The following is a 17,868-nucleotide window of genomic DNA, read 5'->3' as shown; positions in this document are numbered from 1 at the left end:
AGAGGAGTAGAGAAGATGCTACCAACAACTGTAAAAGGTGCACAGTGTGTCTCTTCCTCCTCTTCTCTCCTGTTTCCCTAGGTGCCTTGAAGCCCCAGTTCCTGGCTACTTGCCCTGAGCTGGTCCCTGCTAAAATGTAAATGGGGTGGGGGAGCCTCGAGGGGCAGCAGCGGGTAGGGCTTATTTCATGCGTCAACTTGACTGGACTAAGGGAGGCCCAGATAGATGGGTTGTGTCAGTGAGGGTGTTTCCAGAAGAGATCAGCATTGGAACTGGTGAATTGAGACCCACAGATATCCCTCCTCAGGGCTTATGGGCATCAGCCAACCTGTTCAGGGTCCAGATAGAACAGGAAGGTAAGGAAGGGTGAATTCTCTCTCTGCCTGAGCTGAGGTCACAGCTCCTGTGCTCGGGCAAGGGCTCTCCTGGTTCCCAGGCTTTCAGATTCAGATTGGGACTTACACAGGCTCGATTCTCTGGCCTTCAGACTTGGACTCAATAACATCACCAGCTTTCCTGGTTTTCCAGCTTGCAAAGGGCAGGATGTGGGACTTCTCGGCCTCCATAACCTTGTGAGCCAATTCCTGCAGTATATCAATCAATCTCTCTCCCTCACCCTCTCTTCCTCTCTCTCTCCATATATATACACGTGTGTGTGTGTGTGTGTGTATCCTCTTGGTTCTGTTTCTCTGAAGAACTCTAGCACAGCTTCCTGTCTCTTCTGAACCCTTCTTTTGCATTTTATTTTCTCCAGCTTCTCTTTACACCCCCAGGCTTTGGAACAAAATGTGAAAGAGGAAGATTTAGGTTCATGATGCAGCATTGTCTCCAAATAGCTGCATGTCACTGGGCCAACCAGGGAGCCTCCCTGAACCTCAGATCCTTAATCTGATAAGGAACTGCAGTGGCTGCCCCCAGGCTTAGTGGGCTCTGCTAAGCTTGAGCCACTGCCCTGGACAGTAAGTTCCTGGAGAGCAGGGACCTCAAGGCCTTGAGCATGTTTTTTTCCAGTGCCTTACATAGTGCCTGGCATACAGCACGCACTCAATAAATGCTTGCTAAATAAACAGTTGATTACGTAAATGCCAATTATTGTGATTATGCATTCGTATATGTCACAAGCCATATCATTTAGGTTCAAGATGGTACTGGAGAAAACAACCAAAAAAAAACCCCAACAAATCTGGTGGAAGAAAGTGAATGGAGAGCTAAAAATTGTAGGTACTATAATTGGAGAAATAAAATGGGTAAGAGTGCCTGCGTGCTCAGTGACCTTTCAGAGTCGTCGGAGTGGGTTGGGGCTGCCTGAGCTTGGTCCTGCACCAGGATGCTTCAAAGCCTTATTGAAAATGTTTGCGGGGCTTCCCTGGTGGCGCAGTGGTTGAGAATCCGCCTGCCAATGCAGGGGACACGGGTTTGAGCCCTGGTCCTGGAAGATCCTACATCCCGCGGAGCAACTAGGCCCGTGAGCCACAACTACTGAGCCTGCACGTCTGGAGCCTGTGCTCCGCAACAAGAGAGGCCGCGATAGTGAGAGGCCCGCGCACTGCGATGAAGAGTGGCCCCCGCTCGCCGCAACTAGAGAAAGCCCTCGCACAGAAACGAAGACCCAACACAGCCAAAAATAAATAAATAAATAAATAAATTTAAAACTATTAAAAAAAAAAAGTTTGGATCCCCATGAAGCCCTACTATACCCAAGTTTACCAGAAAATTTGGGTAGGAATAGGATTGATGGGCTTCATCATTTATAAATTCAGGAGTGCTGATAAAAGAAGCAAAACCTTGAAAGCTTCCAGTCCTGCACCTGCTCATGGTAATCATTAACCAGCTTTCCTTGCACAAGACATTGGTCTGGCTGTGTTGAGGGAATGTGGGACATCGTGTTGACTTGCAGCAGTCCCACTGCCCTCGTGCATGAACAAGTGTACCTGTGAGACCCCCCACCCCCCCAAAAAAATGACTAAGAGTTGGCACGGTTGCTCCAGGTTGTGTATTGACCATGTTTCATTTGAGTGTCTCAGTGGGGCCTCTTTTCTCCCGACGGGTGTGACCTGTCTGGGATCTTTGTTTTTGGATGCTGATGGCCCAGTTTAAATCCTAACCTGCCAACATAGCATGTCCATTTCCTTAAGAATGATTTTAGAGGAGCCAGGAAAAGCTGATTGCATTTGAAAAGTTCATACAAACTTTAAAAAGGCATTTGGAGGAAACTGAAGAAAACTTCAAAAAAACTATTCCTCAGCGAGACAAGAGAAGAAATTACTTTCTTTGAGCAAGAACAGGATATTCTGAAAAAGGGACAATCACTAAATAAGAAAGAGCTGCTATAGGATATTAAAAAATATAATAATTGAAATAAAAATTCATTAGAGTTTGAAGATCTAGTTGAAGAAATGTTCAAAAGCATGGAATAAAGTGACTAGGAGATGGGAAATAGTTGATAATAAGAAAATTGGAGGATAGGGAATTCCCTGGCAGTCCGGTGGTTAGGACTCGGCACTTTCACTGCTGGGGGCCCAGGTTCGATCCCTGGTTGGGGAACTAAGATCCCGAAAGCCACACTGCCCAGCCAAATTAAAAAAGAAAAGAAACGAAAAGAAAAGAAAATTGGAGGATAAACTTAGCATACCTATCAACCAACTTAGGATTTCCAAAAAGAGAGTAAGCAGAGGGAAAGGAAAGGAGGAAGATATCAAAGAAATACTCAGAAGGGAAATTCCCTGTTGGCCCAGTGGTTAGGACTGAGTGCTTTCACTGCCATGGCCCAGGTTCAATCCCTGGTCGGGGAACTAAGATACTGCAAGCCGTGTGGCTCAGCCAAAAAAATAAATAAATAAAAATTAAAAATAAAATAAAATACTCAGAAGAATTTCCCAGAAGTCAAGGGGCACAATGAATGAAGAGACTCATCCCTGTGAATCTTCATGACAACAGGGATAAAGAGAGCGGCTTAAAAGCTAAGAGAGAGAGAGAGACAGAGACAGAGAGACTGACTGACTTTCAAAGGACCAGGAATAAAAAATGTGATCGGATTTCTAAACCTCAGTCTCAGGAGCTGAAAGACAGAGGAGCCATGCCTTCAACAGTCCAGTGGAAAATTACTTTCAACACAAAATTCAATACCCAATCAAATTATTAATCAACCGTGATGTTTAATGAAGATGTTTTCTAGACATGTGAGGTCTCACAAAATTTTCCTCCACACCTTTTCTCAAGAAGCTAATGAAAGATATGTGCCACCAAAATGAGTGAGAAAACCCAGAAAGAAACATAACCTAGGATTCCAGCACAAGAGAGAAGGAAGGGAATGACAGCTGGGCAGCAGACCTAGAGAACACCCAAGCCTGACTGGGGCAGGAACACGGGGACTCCAGGGGAGGATGGTCCTGGTATAAAATGGAACCTGCCCTTGTGGAAAGCTGTATGGGAAGATTTAACAAGGAGGGCATAACACAAAGCAAAAGTCTTTTAAAAAGGTATATAGTGGGCTTCCCTGGTGGTGCAGTGGTTGAGAATCTGCCTGCCAATGCAGGGGACACAGGTTCGAGCCCTGGTCTGGGAAGATCCCACATGCCGCGGAGCAACTAGGCCCGTGAGCCACAACTACTGAGCCTGCGCGTCTGGAGCCTGTGCTCCGCAACAGGAGAGGCCGCGACAGTGAGAGGCCCGCGCACCGCGATGAAGAGTGGCCCCCGCTCGCTGCAACTAGAGAAAGCCCTCGCACAGAAACGAAGACCCAACACAGCCAAAAAATATATATAAATAAATTAATTAATTAAAATAAATTAAAAAAAATTTCTTAAAAAGGTATATACTAAGTACACACACACACACACACACACAAAACCCCAAAATAGTTGTATCAAGAAAGGAAATTCCATCGTCAAACACTATTTGCCTTAAAGGTGAATAATGTTTCATATGGTCATAATAATATAAACACTGAATATTGACTTAACCAAAATTGTAATATATCAGTCAGGATCCCAACAAGAAACAGCTTTTAAATGGGGTAATTTGAGGAGAATTTCAGAGATTGCCTGAGCAGTGAAAAGAAACTACAAGCGAAGGCCATTACTCCCGCCCCACCACACCTGAGAAGGCAAAGTGGAGGAGCAGTTGTCAGAAACAGGAGAGAACTAAATGGAGAGGGTGCTGAGAGTGGAGCCAAGGATGCAGCAACCTAACAGAGGTAACTGAGGGCATGGGCATCTCTGCTCACTCTCCCTCCCCCCTCCAGCTGCCTGCCTGTTCCCTGCAGTGTCCCAACACACCCAGAAGCCCGAGAGTTAGAGAGTCCATTGATGTGGCCTGTACGGGTCAGAGTGGGTCTGGAAGGGCTGAGGGAAGACATCCAGCACAAACCTCAGTGGGGGGCTAGAGGAAGGGAATTTAAAGAGAGCACAATTCGCATGTGTCATGAAGAGCAGGAAATTAGGAGCCAGTGTCCAAACTGGTCAGTCAAGAAAGGCAAGATCAGCACAGGACTTAGAAATATGGCAGCAAATGCCAGAAAACAGCTAAAATTGTTGAAGGATGGTGCTCTGGGGAGTGAGAGTCATAAGGGACAGTTCAGAGGACTGCTTTTCCGTTATACATCTGTTAGTACTAGTAAGCCTTTTTAAACTTTGTACACGTATAATTTCGATTAAGGTAAAAATTAATAATATTCATTCTAATCATGAGAAAAACATCAGGCAAATCCCAATAGAGGGGCATTCTACAAAATATTGAATACCTAACCAATGGTCTTCAGAATTGTCAAGATCATCACATACAAGGAAGTGTGAGAAACTGTCACAGTCAAGAGGACCCAGAGACGTGGCAACTAAATGTTATGTGGTATCCTGGATGGGTTGCTGGAAGAGAAGAGGGGCATGAGGTAAAAACTAAGGAAATCTGAATAAAGTATGGACTTTCATTTATGATAATTTATCAATATTGGTTCATTATTAGTTACAAATGTACCATACTAATGTAATTTGTTAATAATAAAGGAAACTAGGGGCAGGATATATTGGAACTCTCTGTACTATCTTCTCAATTTTTCTGTAAATCTAAAATTGTTCTACAAAGTAGTCTTATTAAAAATAATAAAAGAGTTTACAGTAGAAATAACCTTAAAAGACAACAAGAAAATTTTATGAATTTTATTTTATTTGTATGATTTGGAGCTTTAGTAGGGCTGGATGTTTTTCCAGGCTTTTAAATTATTTTTGCATTCAAGACATTAAATCCCAGAATTTCAGCAATGATCCTGGTTATTCATTCATTCAACAAGTATATGTCAAATGCTGACTACATGCCAGGTAGTACCCTGTGCTCAGCACTTGGGGTACCAGGACCTTTTCAAAATACAGCCCTGCCATTGCCCTTAAACCCTTCAGAAGCTGCTGGGTACTCTTAGGTTCAAAATAGGGCATAAAGTTCCGTCTACCTACCACTGCCAGTCATTTTTCCACACCTCCCTGCTCTCCAACCATACTGGCCTCTTTTGGTTCCTTGAAGATGCCACCTTCCCTGCTGCCCCAGGGCCTTTGCCTGTGCTGTTCCCTCTACTCAGAATACTCTTCCTCTCTCTGCTCCCCTCACCTTTGCCCAGGTAACTCTTATACTTGGAACCTCAGCTCAGGCCTCACTTCTTTCTTTATTTATCTTTTGGTCTTTTTTTTTTTGGCCGCACTGCGTGGCATGCAGAACTTCCCCCACCAGGGATCGAACCCATGCCCCCTGCAGTAGAAGCACGGATTCTTAACCACTGGACCACCAGGAAAGTCCAGGCATCGCTTCTTTAGACACAACCCATCTACTTGTAATTATCCCCTGGTCATGTGGTTATTTGAGTAATGCCAGTGTCCCCCATGGAATGTTTGCTTGTAGGTTCTATGACAACTGGGACAGTGTCTTGTTGCGGAAAGTGTCCGTGTTGTTCACACTGGTCCCCAGCTTCTGGTGTAATGCCTGATATGGTGCAGGGACTCTATGAGCACTTGTTGAATGAATGAATGAATGAATGGTAAACAGGTTATGCCATAGCCTTCCAGTCTAGTGCATATCCAAACCAGGGTGTGAGCTCCAGAAGGAGACAAGAGGAGGCCACCTCCCCTGGCTACTGTCTGGATTCCAGCTGCCCCTGGGCCTGCCTCCATCAAGTCCTGGTTTACAACTCATAGCCATTTGCTTACTTCAGATTTACAAAAACCCACTGAGGTCTGCATCCATGTCATTCCTGTGTGGCCATTAAGAAAAGTGACATCCAGAGAGGTTAACTGAATTGCCCAAAGCTACACTGTTACTGAAAGCCCATATTTAACCTTGTTTTCTTACCGCCTCCTGAACTCTACTTCCACGCAAACTTAGCACCAGCTCTGGGTAACAGCGAGCATTTTGCTCCTGCATCTGGGCTATGGCTTAAAGCGTTGTGTCCTCGCGGCGGCGCAGTCCGGGATTGTTTGGGCGTCTCCAACCTGGACCACTCGCGTCCTCTGGCGGCTACAGTGGAGACTGGGCTCCCCGCGCTGCAAAAGAAACGGGAAGTGGCAGTGGACGCGTGAACTCCGTGTAATGGCCGCGGCACTTTGGGGTGCGTGTCCGGGGGTTTCGGGGCGCGGGGTTGGGTCGGCCGCCCCGGGTCTTCCGCCCGCCCCCGCCCTGGGCCTCTGGGCAGTCTGGGCGGCGCCAAGGCCGGCTCCGGAAGGATGCGGGCCAGCGCCCCAGTCAGAGTTTGGGGGATCAGATGAGTCTGGGAACTCCTGGCTGAGTCTTGGCTTCCCCATCTGTGAAGCGGAGATGATGACAACTACCCGGTTCGAGGCAAGACTGCCCGGGGCCGAACTGACATCGGCGGGGCTCTCAGGAGGGTATCAGCTCTCCCCAAAGCCCAGGGAAACTTGTACGCTCGGCCTGCTGGGAGATGGGGTGGAGGACACACTTTACCTTTAATGCCTTGATTAGTGCATAATACGTGTACATCGTAATACCAAAAATAAATCAGAATTTTGGCCCACGGCTTCTAACCACCGTTCATTAAAATTGTTTTTAGTTCTTCTCAGCTGAAAATGATTCAGGATACAAAATGTTTCCACGATCACTTTATCTTTTCTTATGTTTCAGGGGATAATTTGACTCCTAACAAAATCCAATCCTCGTGTTAAGGATTTTTTTTCTTATCTGCTTAGTTTCTAGGTAAATTGGGGAAATATACTTGCATTTCATCAACGGCTTAAGGTGATTTAATCTGTTTAATCCCCAGCTTCATTCCAACCAGGGATGGAGGCAGCAACAGTTTCTTGCCCACTGATGTGTGTCAGGCAGAGTGCAGGGTACTGGTGGCAGAGAGGTGAACCAGATAGGGATGATGAGGGGTGGCTTAAATTGTGACTGGGCCACAGACAGCCCTAGCTGTGGTGGGTGAGACTACGTGTTGTATTTGGGGAGGGCTTCATCCTCTGGGCACCTACAAAGCTGGGCTCTGCTGTGGCCTAGAGGAAGGATAGACCATGGAGGCCTTGTGGGAGCCTGGCCTCCTCATTTTATCTCAGTTTCTAGTACAGAGGTTCACTTCCTGCAGCCTCACAAATATTCTGAAGGGTCACAATAAAAAGAGGGGATGAGAGGAAAAGAATTAATGAAGAAGACCAGAATGGGGAGGATGTTGCCAAATGCCAATTTATTGCCTCTATTTCCTGACCAAATTTTTCCCTTTGATGTATGTGGTTCTCCCACCCCAACCCTCCCTCCCACAACCCCCGCCCCTGCCCGCCACATGCATGCTTGTGGCCTCCCTAGAAGGCAAACAGAAGGGCCTCTCAGTCCTTGGTCTTGAGGGATGTCATTCTAACCATGTTGTAGAGTAGGCACTTAGACATTTTCTTTCTTGTGTCCTCTGTACTCCTGTAGAAAAGTTGGAGCGCTCTCTAAATTCTGTAGCATGTTTTCAGAGGCTGTCAATTGCCGGACTGGGCAGCGAGCTGTGGGCAGGAGGGAACTCAAAAGTCGGTGGGTGTGGAGACTGGAAAGGATGTAGGAGCCTTTGCTCTGCCTTCCCCAGTCACTCAATCATATGGTGATTGGTGATGTGAGTGAAACTCAAGAAGAAACGCTCTCCTCTCCCCAGTACCCTCCTTAAGGCTCTCCCTCTATCATAAGCTCTAAATACTGATCCTTTTCTGGGGTCCAACTCCAGAAGAAAGGAAGAAATGCACATGGCCTCTAAATACCTGAGAGCATGGTCCACCTCATTAGCAACCAGAGAAGCCCATTAAGACTGCAATGAGATGTTGAGCAATTTGGCAATTTTAAATGTGCGTAATCCAGCAGTTCTGATTCTAGGCATGTATCTTAAGAAAACAGCTGAATAAGTGTATCAAGATAAATGTGTGAGGATATTTTTGAATCCCTGATTATAATAGAAGTCCCTTAGCAGGGGACTGGTTAATAAATTATGGCACATGTCTAGGCTGGAATGTCATAGAGATTAAAGAGCCTAAGGAGTAGGTAGTCTCCTGGTTTCCCGGGTTCTTCACCAACACCCATGTGGTCCTGGTCTCATTTCAGCCCCTGGCACTCCTGACATTCGTGGCCAAACCCCTGACATCCCCAGCTCCCGGCTGTGGGGGTTGGGAATGACCCAGAGGGGAGTCAGGGAGGATGGGCAGAAGTCTGGAAGAAAGCAGAGCATCAAGTCTACAGCTTCCCCACAGGAGCAAAGTACCGCGTGAGGTCTATTCAGAGAAGGTTACCCCGGAGGCAGCCTTCTGTGGATCCTGGTTCTTCTGAATGACCAAAGCAGTGATGCTGGGTTTGGCTGAATTCCTGAATATCCTGGTGATGAGATGAAAAATAAAACATTTCCTGTCCAGTGGTGCACATGAACAGGAAATCTCAGCACCTGGGTCTTCTGGTGGATTAAAAAATATATATTTATTTATTTATGTATTTATTATTTTGGCTGTGCCGGGTCTTAGTTGTGGCACGTGGGATCTTTGTTGTGGCGTGCGGGATCTTTTAGTCACGGCATGTGGGCTCTTAGTTGCGGCATGCAGGCGGGATCTAGTTCCCAGACCAGGGATTGAACCCCAGGCGCCCTGTATTGGGAGTGCGGAGTCTTACCCACTGGACCACCAGTTGTTGTTTGGGGAACCCGTCCTCCCTTTCTCTGGCAGCAAGAAAGGGAGGACAGGTTTGGGTAACCACTGTCTCCCACTTCCAGCTTCTGTAGTTCAAGGGAAGCTGGCTCTGCTCCCTGGTTCCGAAGCCAATCACCAGGACTTCTGCTAGCATTACTGTCTCCACAAGGGTAGCTTGCTAAGCTTGGGCCACTTCTGCCTCTGCAGAGAGTTTAAGTACAAGGTATGGGTAGGGTGTGTGGAGCCACAGTGGAAAATACAGGAACTCAGTGTTAGTAGCAGCTGAGCTGTCTATCACCTCATGTAGGCCAGGCAGACAGGAGAGGGAGGGGAATTCTAGGCCCTGGAAGGAGAGAGTCATGTAGAGGAGGCTGCCTTGTTGGACTGGCAAAGGTGAGAGTCTTCAAGGTTGACTGAGACAAGAAAACCAAGTTGAGGTTGAGCGGGGAGATCAGTGTAGCTGGAGCCAAGTAGTGAAGTCAGAGTAGGAAGAGATAACATGGGAGAGGAGGAGGTCAGTGCAGATTTTATTCTAAAGGCCATTGAATAAAAGCTACTGCAGAAGATTGTTAATCAGGAGAAGGCAGTGCTCTGACACCTTTTTGGAGATCACTCTGGATCCAAGGTGGAGAAATGCATTGTATTTGGGACAAAAGTGCAAGCAAGAAAAGCCCTTTGGAAGCTGTTGTGGAGGAGGAGGTGGTGGCATAGATGAGGGATAAGACAATGGAGAAAGGTGAAGAGGTGGGATTCAAGAGCACAGAGACAAGTCAAAGGGGGAAGGGGCTTGTGGCGAAGTTGGATGATCTTGGCTACTTCACTTCTCCCAGCCTCAGCTTCCTTTTCCAAACAGAGGTACTACCTACTTCACAAGAGTAAGTTTGACAAGTGTAGTGGTTAAGAGTATTGTTTTTGCCAATCTGAATTTGAATCTCAGATCTGGCAGGTACCAGCTCTGTGACTTTATGCAAGTCAGTTAACAGTAGATTGTAGCACTTGTTGAATGCTTGTTATGTGTTAACCAATAGAATCCTCCCCAGACTAAGACACTTGCTCTATTATTCCAGTTTATAGGGGGAGGGAACAATAACGGGGAGAGAGCTAGTCATTTGTCCGAGGTCCCAGCCAGGATTTCTCTAACCACCACATTACCCTAGCTTTTCTGCGCTGAAAACTGGAATAACAATACTACTGACACTTTCAGGTGTGTTTGAGAGGATTCAAGAAGAGGACTGGCAAATAGTAGGCGCTTGTAAATTATTATTTTAACTATTATTATCATTTTTTTTTGGTTTGTTTTCCCGAGTTTTGCAGGGAGCAGGCATTACGTGGAAAAATCCCTGGATTAAAAAAAAAAAGACCTCTCAGGTGAGGGGAAAAAACTGCAGCTGCAGGCTTCTCAAAGTTACTCGGAGATGGGCTGTGGGGGCGTGGCTTAGAGGTCGGGGCGGGGCCAGGAGGAAGGGCCAGACTTGGGGGCGGGGCCAAAATCTGAGGGTCGAGGCTAGGGGCGGGCCCCGGAGAGAAGGGGCGGGGCGAGGGCCCGCAGCGCATGCTCGGTGGTGCCGCCAGCTCTGCCGCGGCCGCCAGCGCCACCGCCCACTCCGGGCTGGCCAGCGGCAGGCGGCCGGGCAGCAGAGTAGGGCCGGGCTGGGTGAGCGCACGGCCATGGCCCCGTGGCTGCAGCTCTGCTCTGTCTTCTTCACAGTCAACGCCTGCCTCAACGGCTCCCAGCTGGCAGTGGCCGCAGGCGGCTCCAGCAGAACGCGGGGCGCCGACACCTGTGGCTGGAGGGTAAGGAGAGGACAGCGAGTTTCTCGCTGTCCCCTAAAGCGCGGGGGCACAGGTGCTCGCGGGCAGTGGCGCCCGCGTCGACTTGCCTGCTCTCCGCAGAGTGCGCGGTGGGGCTGGGATCCCGCTGCTCCCGCCCTCCTGCCTCCCTCCCGGGGCGCTCGTCTGCCTGCCTCTGCTGGGTTGAAAGAGGCCGCCCGACCCCGGCTTTGTGTTGCTAATGAGGCGCGGCCACCGGCCGGGGTCCGGCTCCAGGAGGGCGGGCGAGAGGGGCGCCCGGCGTGGGGCAGGAGGGGGGCGCCCCACCCTTTGTTTCAGGCCCGGGACCTCCTCCCCCTCAGGGCACAGGGCCCCGGGCTGGGATCCTCCGAGCTGTTCGCGTGGGGGGCGCTTTGGAACGGGAGTGGGGGTCTTCTTCCGGACCTCCGGTCCACAGCTCTGCAAAAGCCCGGGATTGCCAGGCGGGGGACCCTGAGTGCTGGGGAGGGGTGCGCCCCCCCCGCCTTTCGGGGCCGCTTTGTTCCTTCTGGGCCGGGCCGTCTTACCCCACTTTCACCCCCACCTCAGACTCCTGACTTGCTGGTAGATTTTGCTCCCGCATCCAGCCCTTCGAACGGTCTCACGGATAACCGCCCCCACCTCCACCGCCATCCAGCTTGAGTTGAGGATATTTTTCGTGGCCAAAGGGAGGAATGAGCTTGTCCCCTCGGGCAGGTGCCCGAGCCGAGACTGGAGGGGTTCACCGACTTTGTCCTGTGCTTGGAGCCCTCTGCCCCTAACCCAGCGTTTCTTCGATGCCATCTGGGCGGTGGGACATGGGGAGGGGGTGTGTGCGCGGGGACGCTGCCGTCCCGAGTTTCTATCAGGGCTCCTGGGCTTGGGCGGCCGGAGGACCTGGAGACTGCGTCCATCTGCCCAGCACCCCTCCCACCCAAGCCAGGGCAAGCCTGGTGTCAGGGCACTCATGGCCTTCAGCCTTGTGGAGGGGACACCGGCTTTGCACTCAGGCAGCCGTGGAACATGACCTTGGCTCTTCTGGGCAGCCATGAGCCTCAATTTCTTCACCTGGAAAACAGGAGTAAATGGGATTTCCTAGTTGCCCTGGCACTACTGCTCTGAGGGATGGGTATGGGGTAGTTCTCTTCGAACAACGTCCACCCACCTCTTGTGGGGTGCTCTGAACGACCTCAAGCAGTCGAGGCCTAGAACCTGACACCCCTTTAGGGGCACAGGCTGGTGCCTCCAGCTCACTTGCCCCGCATTCAGAGAAACACAGTGCAGAAAATGAGGTATGAACCAAGTAGCTGAAATGTCTTCAAACCCAATAGCTGTGCTATAGACAGCTATAACCCACCCTCTCTCCAACCCCATAGTGAATGTAACCTTCCGATTTGAGTAAAACATCACATTTTCTTACTGTCCTATTTTAGTAAAAATACCACTATTCTTGTTGTTGTTGTTTTTTTTTTCAATAGATACCAAGTTTTCCTCAGTTTTTAGATCAAAAAGTTTTCCTTAAGCCTTTCCCATGTTGACTTACCAATCCTAAATTTTCTGGATCTAAACTGCTGTGTTGGCTTTTGAATAACAGCATCACAGATATTTTATTCTGAACTTTCATAAGACGGCCTAGGTGGATCAGCCCAATTTGCTGTTTTTCTGCAATTGCCCAGGTGGCTTCACGTGTCAGTGCACAGACCTTGTGAAGTTTTAATGCTGTGGGTATAGCTGGGCCCCAGAGGAGCCAAGCTGGCGGTTTTGTGCTCTCTGTGGGAATGTGTTCGCCCCTAAACCTGCACACCCACAGGATTAATGGTGGCCCTCATCCCAGTGGCTTCACATTCATGCTGGCGGTGACCTTCTCAACAGCTCCTACCTTGGCCTCACAGTCCTTTCCTTGGGGTCATCTTCACCTACTTTTTGAATGAGCATGGAAGCCTCAGGGCCATCTCCTGGATTCTAAGCTCTTCCCAACCTGATACGTGGCTCCTTCCCTCCTGGACTGGCCTTTTGATGCATCTGATGGAGCCACCAGCTTTCCCTGACCCAGCTTCTCCACCTGCCTTACACCCACCTTTCCAACTTCAGCCCCTGGCCCTCCCACCCTGCTCCCTAACTCCTGTGCCCCTCATGCTGCCAAGGCATGCTTTTTCCCTGCTCTTGGGATAGCTTTTCCTCCCCTGAGGACCCCCTGCTTGGCCTAAGACTCAGCTCAGGTGATGCCTCCTCAAGGAAGCCTTCTGAATGCCATTCCCCTTGCTTCGCCTTCTCCTGCAGGTCCTTGCCTTTGGTTCTCACCAGACTACATCGTCAGTATTTGTTCACATCTGCGTCTTCAGACTAGTTTCTTTAGCCAGACGCTTAACCTCATGTTGGTGAGCTCAGAGCCTGGAGCCCTGTAAATCTTGGCTGAACCCAATTGGACCCTGCAGCCTTCCTGCTAAATCCTGTATGAAGTGATAGATTTTAAGCAGGGGGGTGGGGGAGGGGTCACGATCAGAGCAGTGAGCTCCAGTGTCTTCTCCGCAGTGGGCTTTTGTACATGCTGCTTCCGCCTGTGTTCCTTCTCTTTACCTCTCAGCCTCCCCTCTCAGCTCCAGCATCACTTCCTGCAGGAAGCCTCCTCTGCCCCTACCTCCCTAGGTAAGATTTTACGGAAGTTGCTCTGTCAGAGGGCTGCCCAGTAAGTACTGGTGTACAGTTACTTGGGTATTTGATTCATGTCCGAGTCCCCTACCAGTTAGTGGGTGTTCAGCCCATAGTACTTAGTCTCAGTTCTGAGGTTGCTTACAGTCTACTTGGGGCTATGTTAACATATAAGGGTCGGTGATGTGTGATGCAAGCAAGAGAGGGCTTCCTGTGGGTCTGTGTCACACAGAACTTGAGAAGGTGGAGGCACAGCAGGGTAGAGAAGTGAGCCCTCAGGAGGAGCAGGATCTGGGTGCTGGAGAGGAGCTGAGCGATTGACCCCCTGGCTCTCCAGGGGGAGGTTGTTCCAGGAACTCTTGCCCCTGCAGGAATGTGTATTTTCCCAGGACTTGCAAGGTGACTGGAGCCAGCTAACCCTCAGCAGCTGTAACCCTCCCTTCGGGGCTGCTCTCAGAGGAGCCAGCCTGGTCTAAGTGGTCAGATTTCACAACCTCCCCATTATTAGCGGGGCAATTAAGGGGCCGATACCATCTTGAACACAGCGCAGTGTTTTAGAAATGAATTGTGGGCTCACTTCCTCGACTAGTGTTTTGTTTTTTTTTTTAAAAAGTCTCTTAGGGCTCTTGCCAGGTAAAGTTGCTCTTTGAGTAATAAATACAGTTTTCACAAAGAAGTAACAAGTTGTAAAACTTCCAGAGGGGCTAGCATCCTCATTTACACTGAGTCTTAACTGCTTGCTTCTTGGAAGTGGAATGGTTTTGTTTGTGATGGGTAACTTCATGTTGGTCACTTGCACTGAGCTTTTTTCCCCTCCTCTTGCTTTGCTGGTTGTTTGAGAAGCCTATTTATGGAACAAGAAATTAGGAATCTATTCCCACAGGTTTTTATTTAGTGGCTTTTCCTGCAGTGGAGAAGGAGGGAACATTTCTTGCCTTCTTACCTAGATGGGGTACACCTTCCCTGGTCTATTATCCCTCAAACACAATTTCCACTCTCCCCCCGCCTTCCCCCACCAAAGTCTGTTCCTTCAGGAATTCAGGAAGCCAGAATGCTGGCATCGTCTTTACAATGAAGTGCAAGTTTCCCATTTAAGGCAAATACTTCATCTCTAAAGGTAGGAAGGAATAGGGTCGTACTTGGAAAAGAAGAAGTTCCAGCTGATTAAAATTTAGGTTCCTGATAAAAGTCCAATCCAAGAACTCTCCTTGGCTGCGGGCCCAGCCATGTTTATTTAATTCTGAATTGGATGTGTTTTCATTCACTTGCAGCTCGTGGCTCTCAAGCCTGCATCTGGTCTGCCTGTCCTGTGGCCGTGTTGTCCATGTTACACATGCTCTTGTGTCTTTTACAGAATTCTTGGTTAAAAATGAGTCAGCCCTGGTTGACACATTTTTAGAGAAACATTTTTATAAGAAGTGTGATGCTTTCTTCCAGCCTGTTTTGCTATGTTAATTTGGGAATCCTTTGGCCGGGGTCCATCTTTCTTGAGCAGCCCTCCCTTCTCTCCCCTCCCCCATCCAGCCAATGGACCCGGAGCCCCTGCAGTGCCTGGGGCATTGTGCTAGTTCTTAACTCGGGGATACAGCTGGGTGAATGAGACCAGCAACTAAGTTCCGACTGAGGCACCATTTCCTTCCAAACATGACTTCTCATGGTGAAGTCCAGGGGCTTCCAGTATTGGGATTGCCTCGGGAGCTCGTTAAAATGCAGATTCAAGGCCAATGGGACCAGAATGGGAGTGAGATGGGGCCCAGGAACTGACATTTTAACAAGCTCCTGTGATGCTCTCAATGGTGAGAATCATTGCTTTAGGAGACAGGGCTTCTGTGATCACAAGAAGGAGGCGAGAAGCCACATTCTAAACATTTAAAATCAGAGCTTGACTTGAAATTACTTCACTGGACTTTGAGAATGTAAAGTGGAGACTTTGTCCGAGCTCTGGAAAATGGCAGGGGTGAGGCTGGCTGAAGGAGGACCTGGGGAGCCAGTCGTTTTGGGTGGGTGTCTCTGGCTTGGGGTTAAAGAGGAGGCTGGGGGTGAAGCGGACCCGACGCTTCCACTGGGTTCCTCCCCAGAACAGCTGGGCCTGTCTGGAAAACAGTCTCAGGAAAGAGTAGGGTAGGATCCAAATCATATCCTCAGCCATTCAAACTTTACAGATGGCTTCCTTACAAAGGCAAGAACAGCTAATGCTTTTTTAAGTCTTTATTTTAATTTGAGTATTTTTCATGCTTCATTTGGCCTAAAATGTGTGTGTGTGTGTGTGTGTGTGTTTTTTCCTTTTAAAAAAGTTTTCAAACTGTCTTTCCCTCATCAGTCCCTGAACTTTTCACATACCATGCCCCAGCAGATGTCTGCTGCTGCTGGGGCCACCCAGTCAACAATTAATTGTTCCTCTCATTCCTTGCTGCCTCTTGTGTCTGCCCCGATGGATGGGTTTTTAGGCTTCTGGAAGCTTGGGTCCCCCACCCTCAATTTGTAAGAGAATGGGCTGAGGCAGGGGCTTAGGTATCCCCAGAACTTGACAGGCTAGAGTGGGGGACAGCGCCTCTGGAGCAGACCTCTCTCCTGCCACCCTACTCCGGCAGCCAAGACCATTTACGTTTCACATCTCCCCCAAATTTGGAGGTTGTTCTGCCCTCAGCAAGCCCAAGGGACCTGTCTGTGTTGGTGCCACAGGCCCCATCTCCAGGCAGCCCAACTTGCCTGGCTGGTGGGAGGCAATGTCCTCCTGGGCAGTGTTTGTCTTGGCCGTCAGGATATTCTGAATGGGCCTGACACACGATTAGGTGACTGATGGCCCCCGTAACACATTGTCTCCTCCAGGGCCTGGGGCCTTTGAAGCTCTTCCCTGTGGGAAGTAGACTATTTGCTCTATTAAAATGCCTTGGTATTTCCTCTGTTTAACCACAGGCCACTTCCTCTCTGCCACTCTAAACCCGGCAGGGCCACCGGCTGATTGAAAAGACACAAGCCCAGGAGTGATCACATCCTATTGAAACAGATAGTCTTACTGCAGATTAAAGCTGGAGCAGGTCTCTAAGAAGAAACCCAATCTAAGCAGGATTCGTTGACATGGCTCCTTATCTTGCTCAGAATTTAGCCTGTTGATGTCATTCACACTTAAAGCCCTGAATGCATTTTGTTTTTTTTTAAGAAGGGAAGCCTAAATTGTAACCAAATTAGTGTGCGTTTCATCTGCATACGGCAGGTTAAAGCGATTTGATCAACTGATTTTCTCATTGTGTGAGTTGGGAACTCTTCAGTGTCTGGGAAGAGCATGGTGTCTATTCATAGAAAACCATACTTGGCTTATTCTCTGCTTGCAGATCCTGTCTGCTTGTTCTCACGTGTTCAGAAGCCCAAGTAAAACGTTTACAGCTTAAATAATACCAAGAATATATCTGGGAAGACTGTCCCTCATGCTTTCCCGAGCAGTATCTGGGAATGGTTTAATTATTAACATGAGGCATGAAACTAAAAATTGAACAATTGAAAAATTACCTGAGTAACAAAGACTGACATTTAAACTCCATCTGTACCCTGTTTCTTCTGAAGGGACCTAAAAATGGAATAACTAGTTAGTCTCTAATGAAGACTATTATTTTTTTTTAATTTATTTATAATATTTTTATTTTTTTTTGGCTGCGTTGGGTCTTTGTTGCTGCACGCGGGCTTTCTCTAGTTGCGGCGAGCGGGGGCTACTCTTCGTTGGGGTGCGCGGGCTTCTCGTTGCGGTGGCTTCTCTTGTTGAGGAGCACGGGCTCTAAGCACGCAGGCTTCAGTAGTTGTGGCTCGCGGGCTCTAGAGCGCAGGCTCAGTAGTTGTGGCGCAGGGGCTTAGTTACTCCGCGGCATGTGGGATCTTCCCTGACCAGGGCTCGAACCCGTGTCCCCTGCGCTGGAAGGTGGATTCTTAACCACTGCACCACCAGGGAAGCCCAAGATTATTATTTTAACATTTGCAACTCCATTGTTCAAACCATCCATGATAAAAACAGCTTTCCTTTTCTTTGGTTCCTTGTTTGGAAATGTTGGGGGAAGGTGGATGTAGCTAATTAAGGCTACAACATTTAAAGGGGGGACTTAATAGTTACCAGCTGTCCTCAACAAATCACTGGATGGATGACAAAATAAAGATGTGATGTGAACACACATGTAATTCTCTTCTAAAACGGAAGTTGGCCTGTAAATTGTGTGATTTAATAGGGTAAATGCAAACTACCTTTACTACGCACTTTTAAGAAGAATTTGTTTTATAGTAAACCTAATGTCTTAATTTGCATAAGGCTGGTACA

At 48.6% G+C, this 17,868-nt stretch overlaps 1 protein-coding gene across 3 annotated transcripts in view; it reads left to right on the top strand.

The window, feature by feature from the left end:
* Positions 1-10,687: 10,687 nt before the first annotated feature.
* IL17RD (interleukin 17 receptor D) overlaps positions 10,688-17,868 on the top strand; it is a 67,298-nt gene continuing 60,117 nt past the window's right edge. For 2 of the 3 annotated variants that reach the window (XM_082412230.1, XM_082412229.1), the window contains exon 1: positions 10,688-10,925. In XM_082412230.1, coding sequence (XP_082268356.1) covers positions 10,800-10,925 — 126 coding nt within the window. In that variant the 5' untranslated portion in view covers positions 10,688-10,799. The remainder of the gene's footprint in view (positions 10,926-17,868) is intronic. The other variant, XM_082412231.1, reaches the window with a different exon arrangement.

Source organism: Balaenoptera physalus (genome assembly GCF_965194825.1).
Source record: "Balaenoptera physalus genome assembly, chromosome: 11".
NCBI classification, from domain to species: domain Eukaryota; kingdom Metazoa; phylum Chordata; class Mammalia; order Artiodactyla; family Balaenopteridae; genus Balaenoptera; species Balaenoptera physalus.
This window is presented reverse-complemented; position numbering and strand designations above follow the sequence as displayed.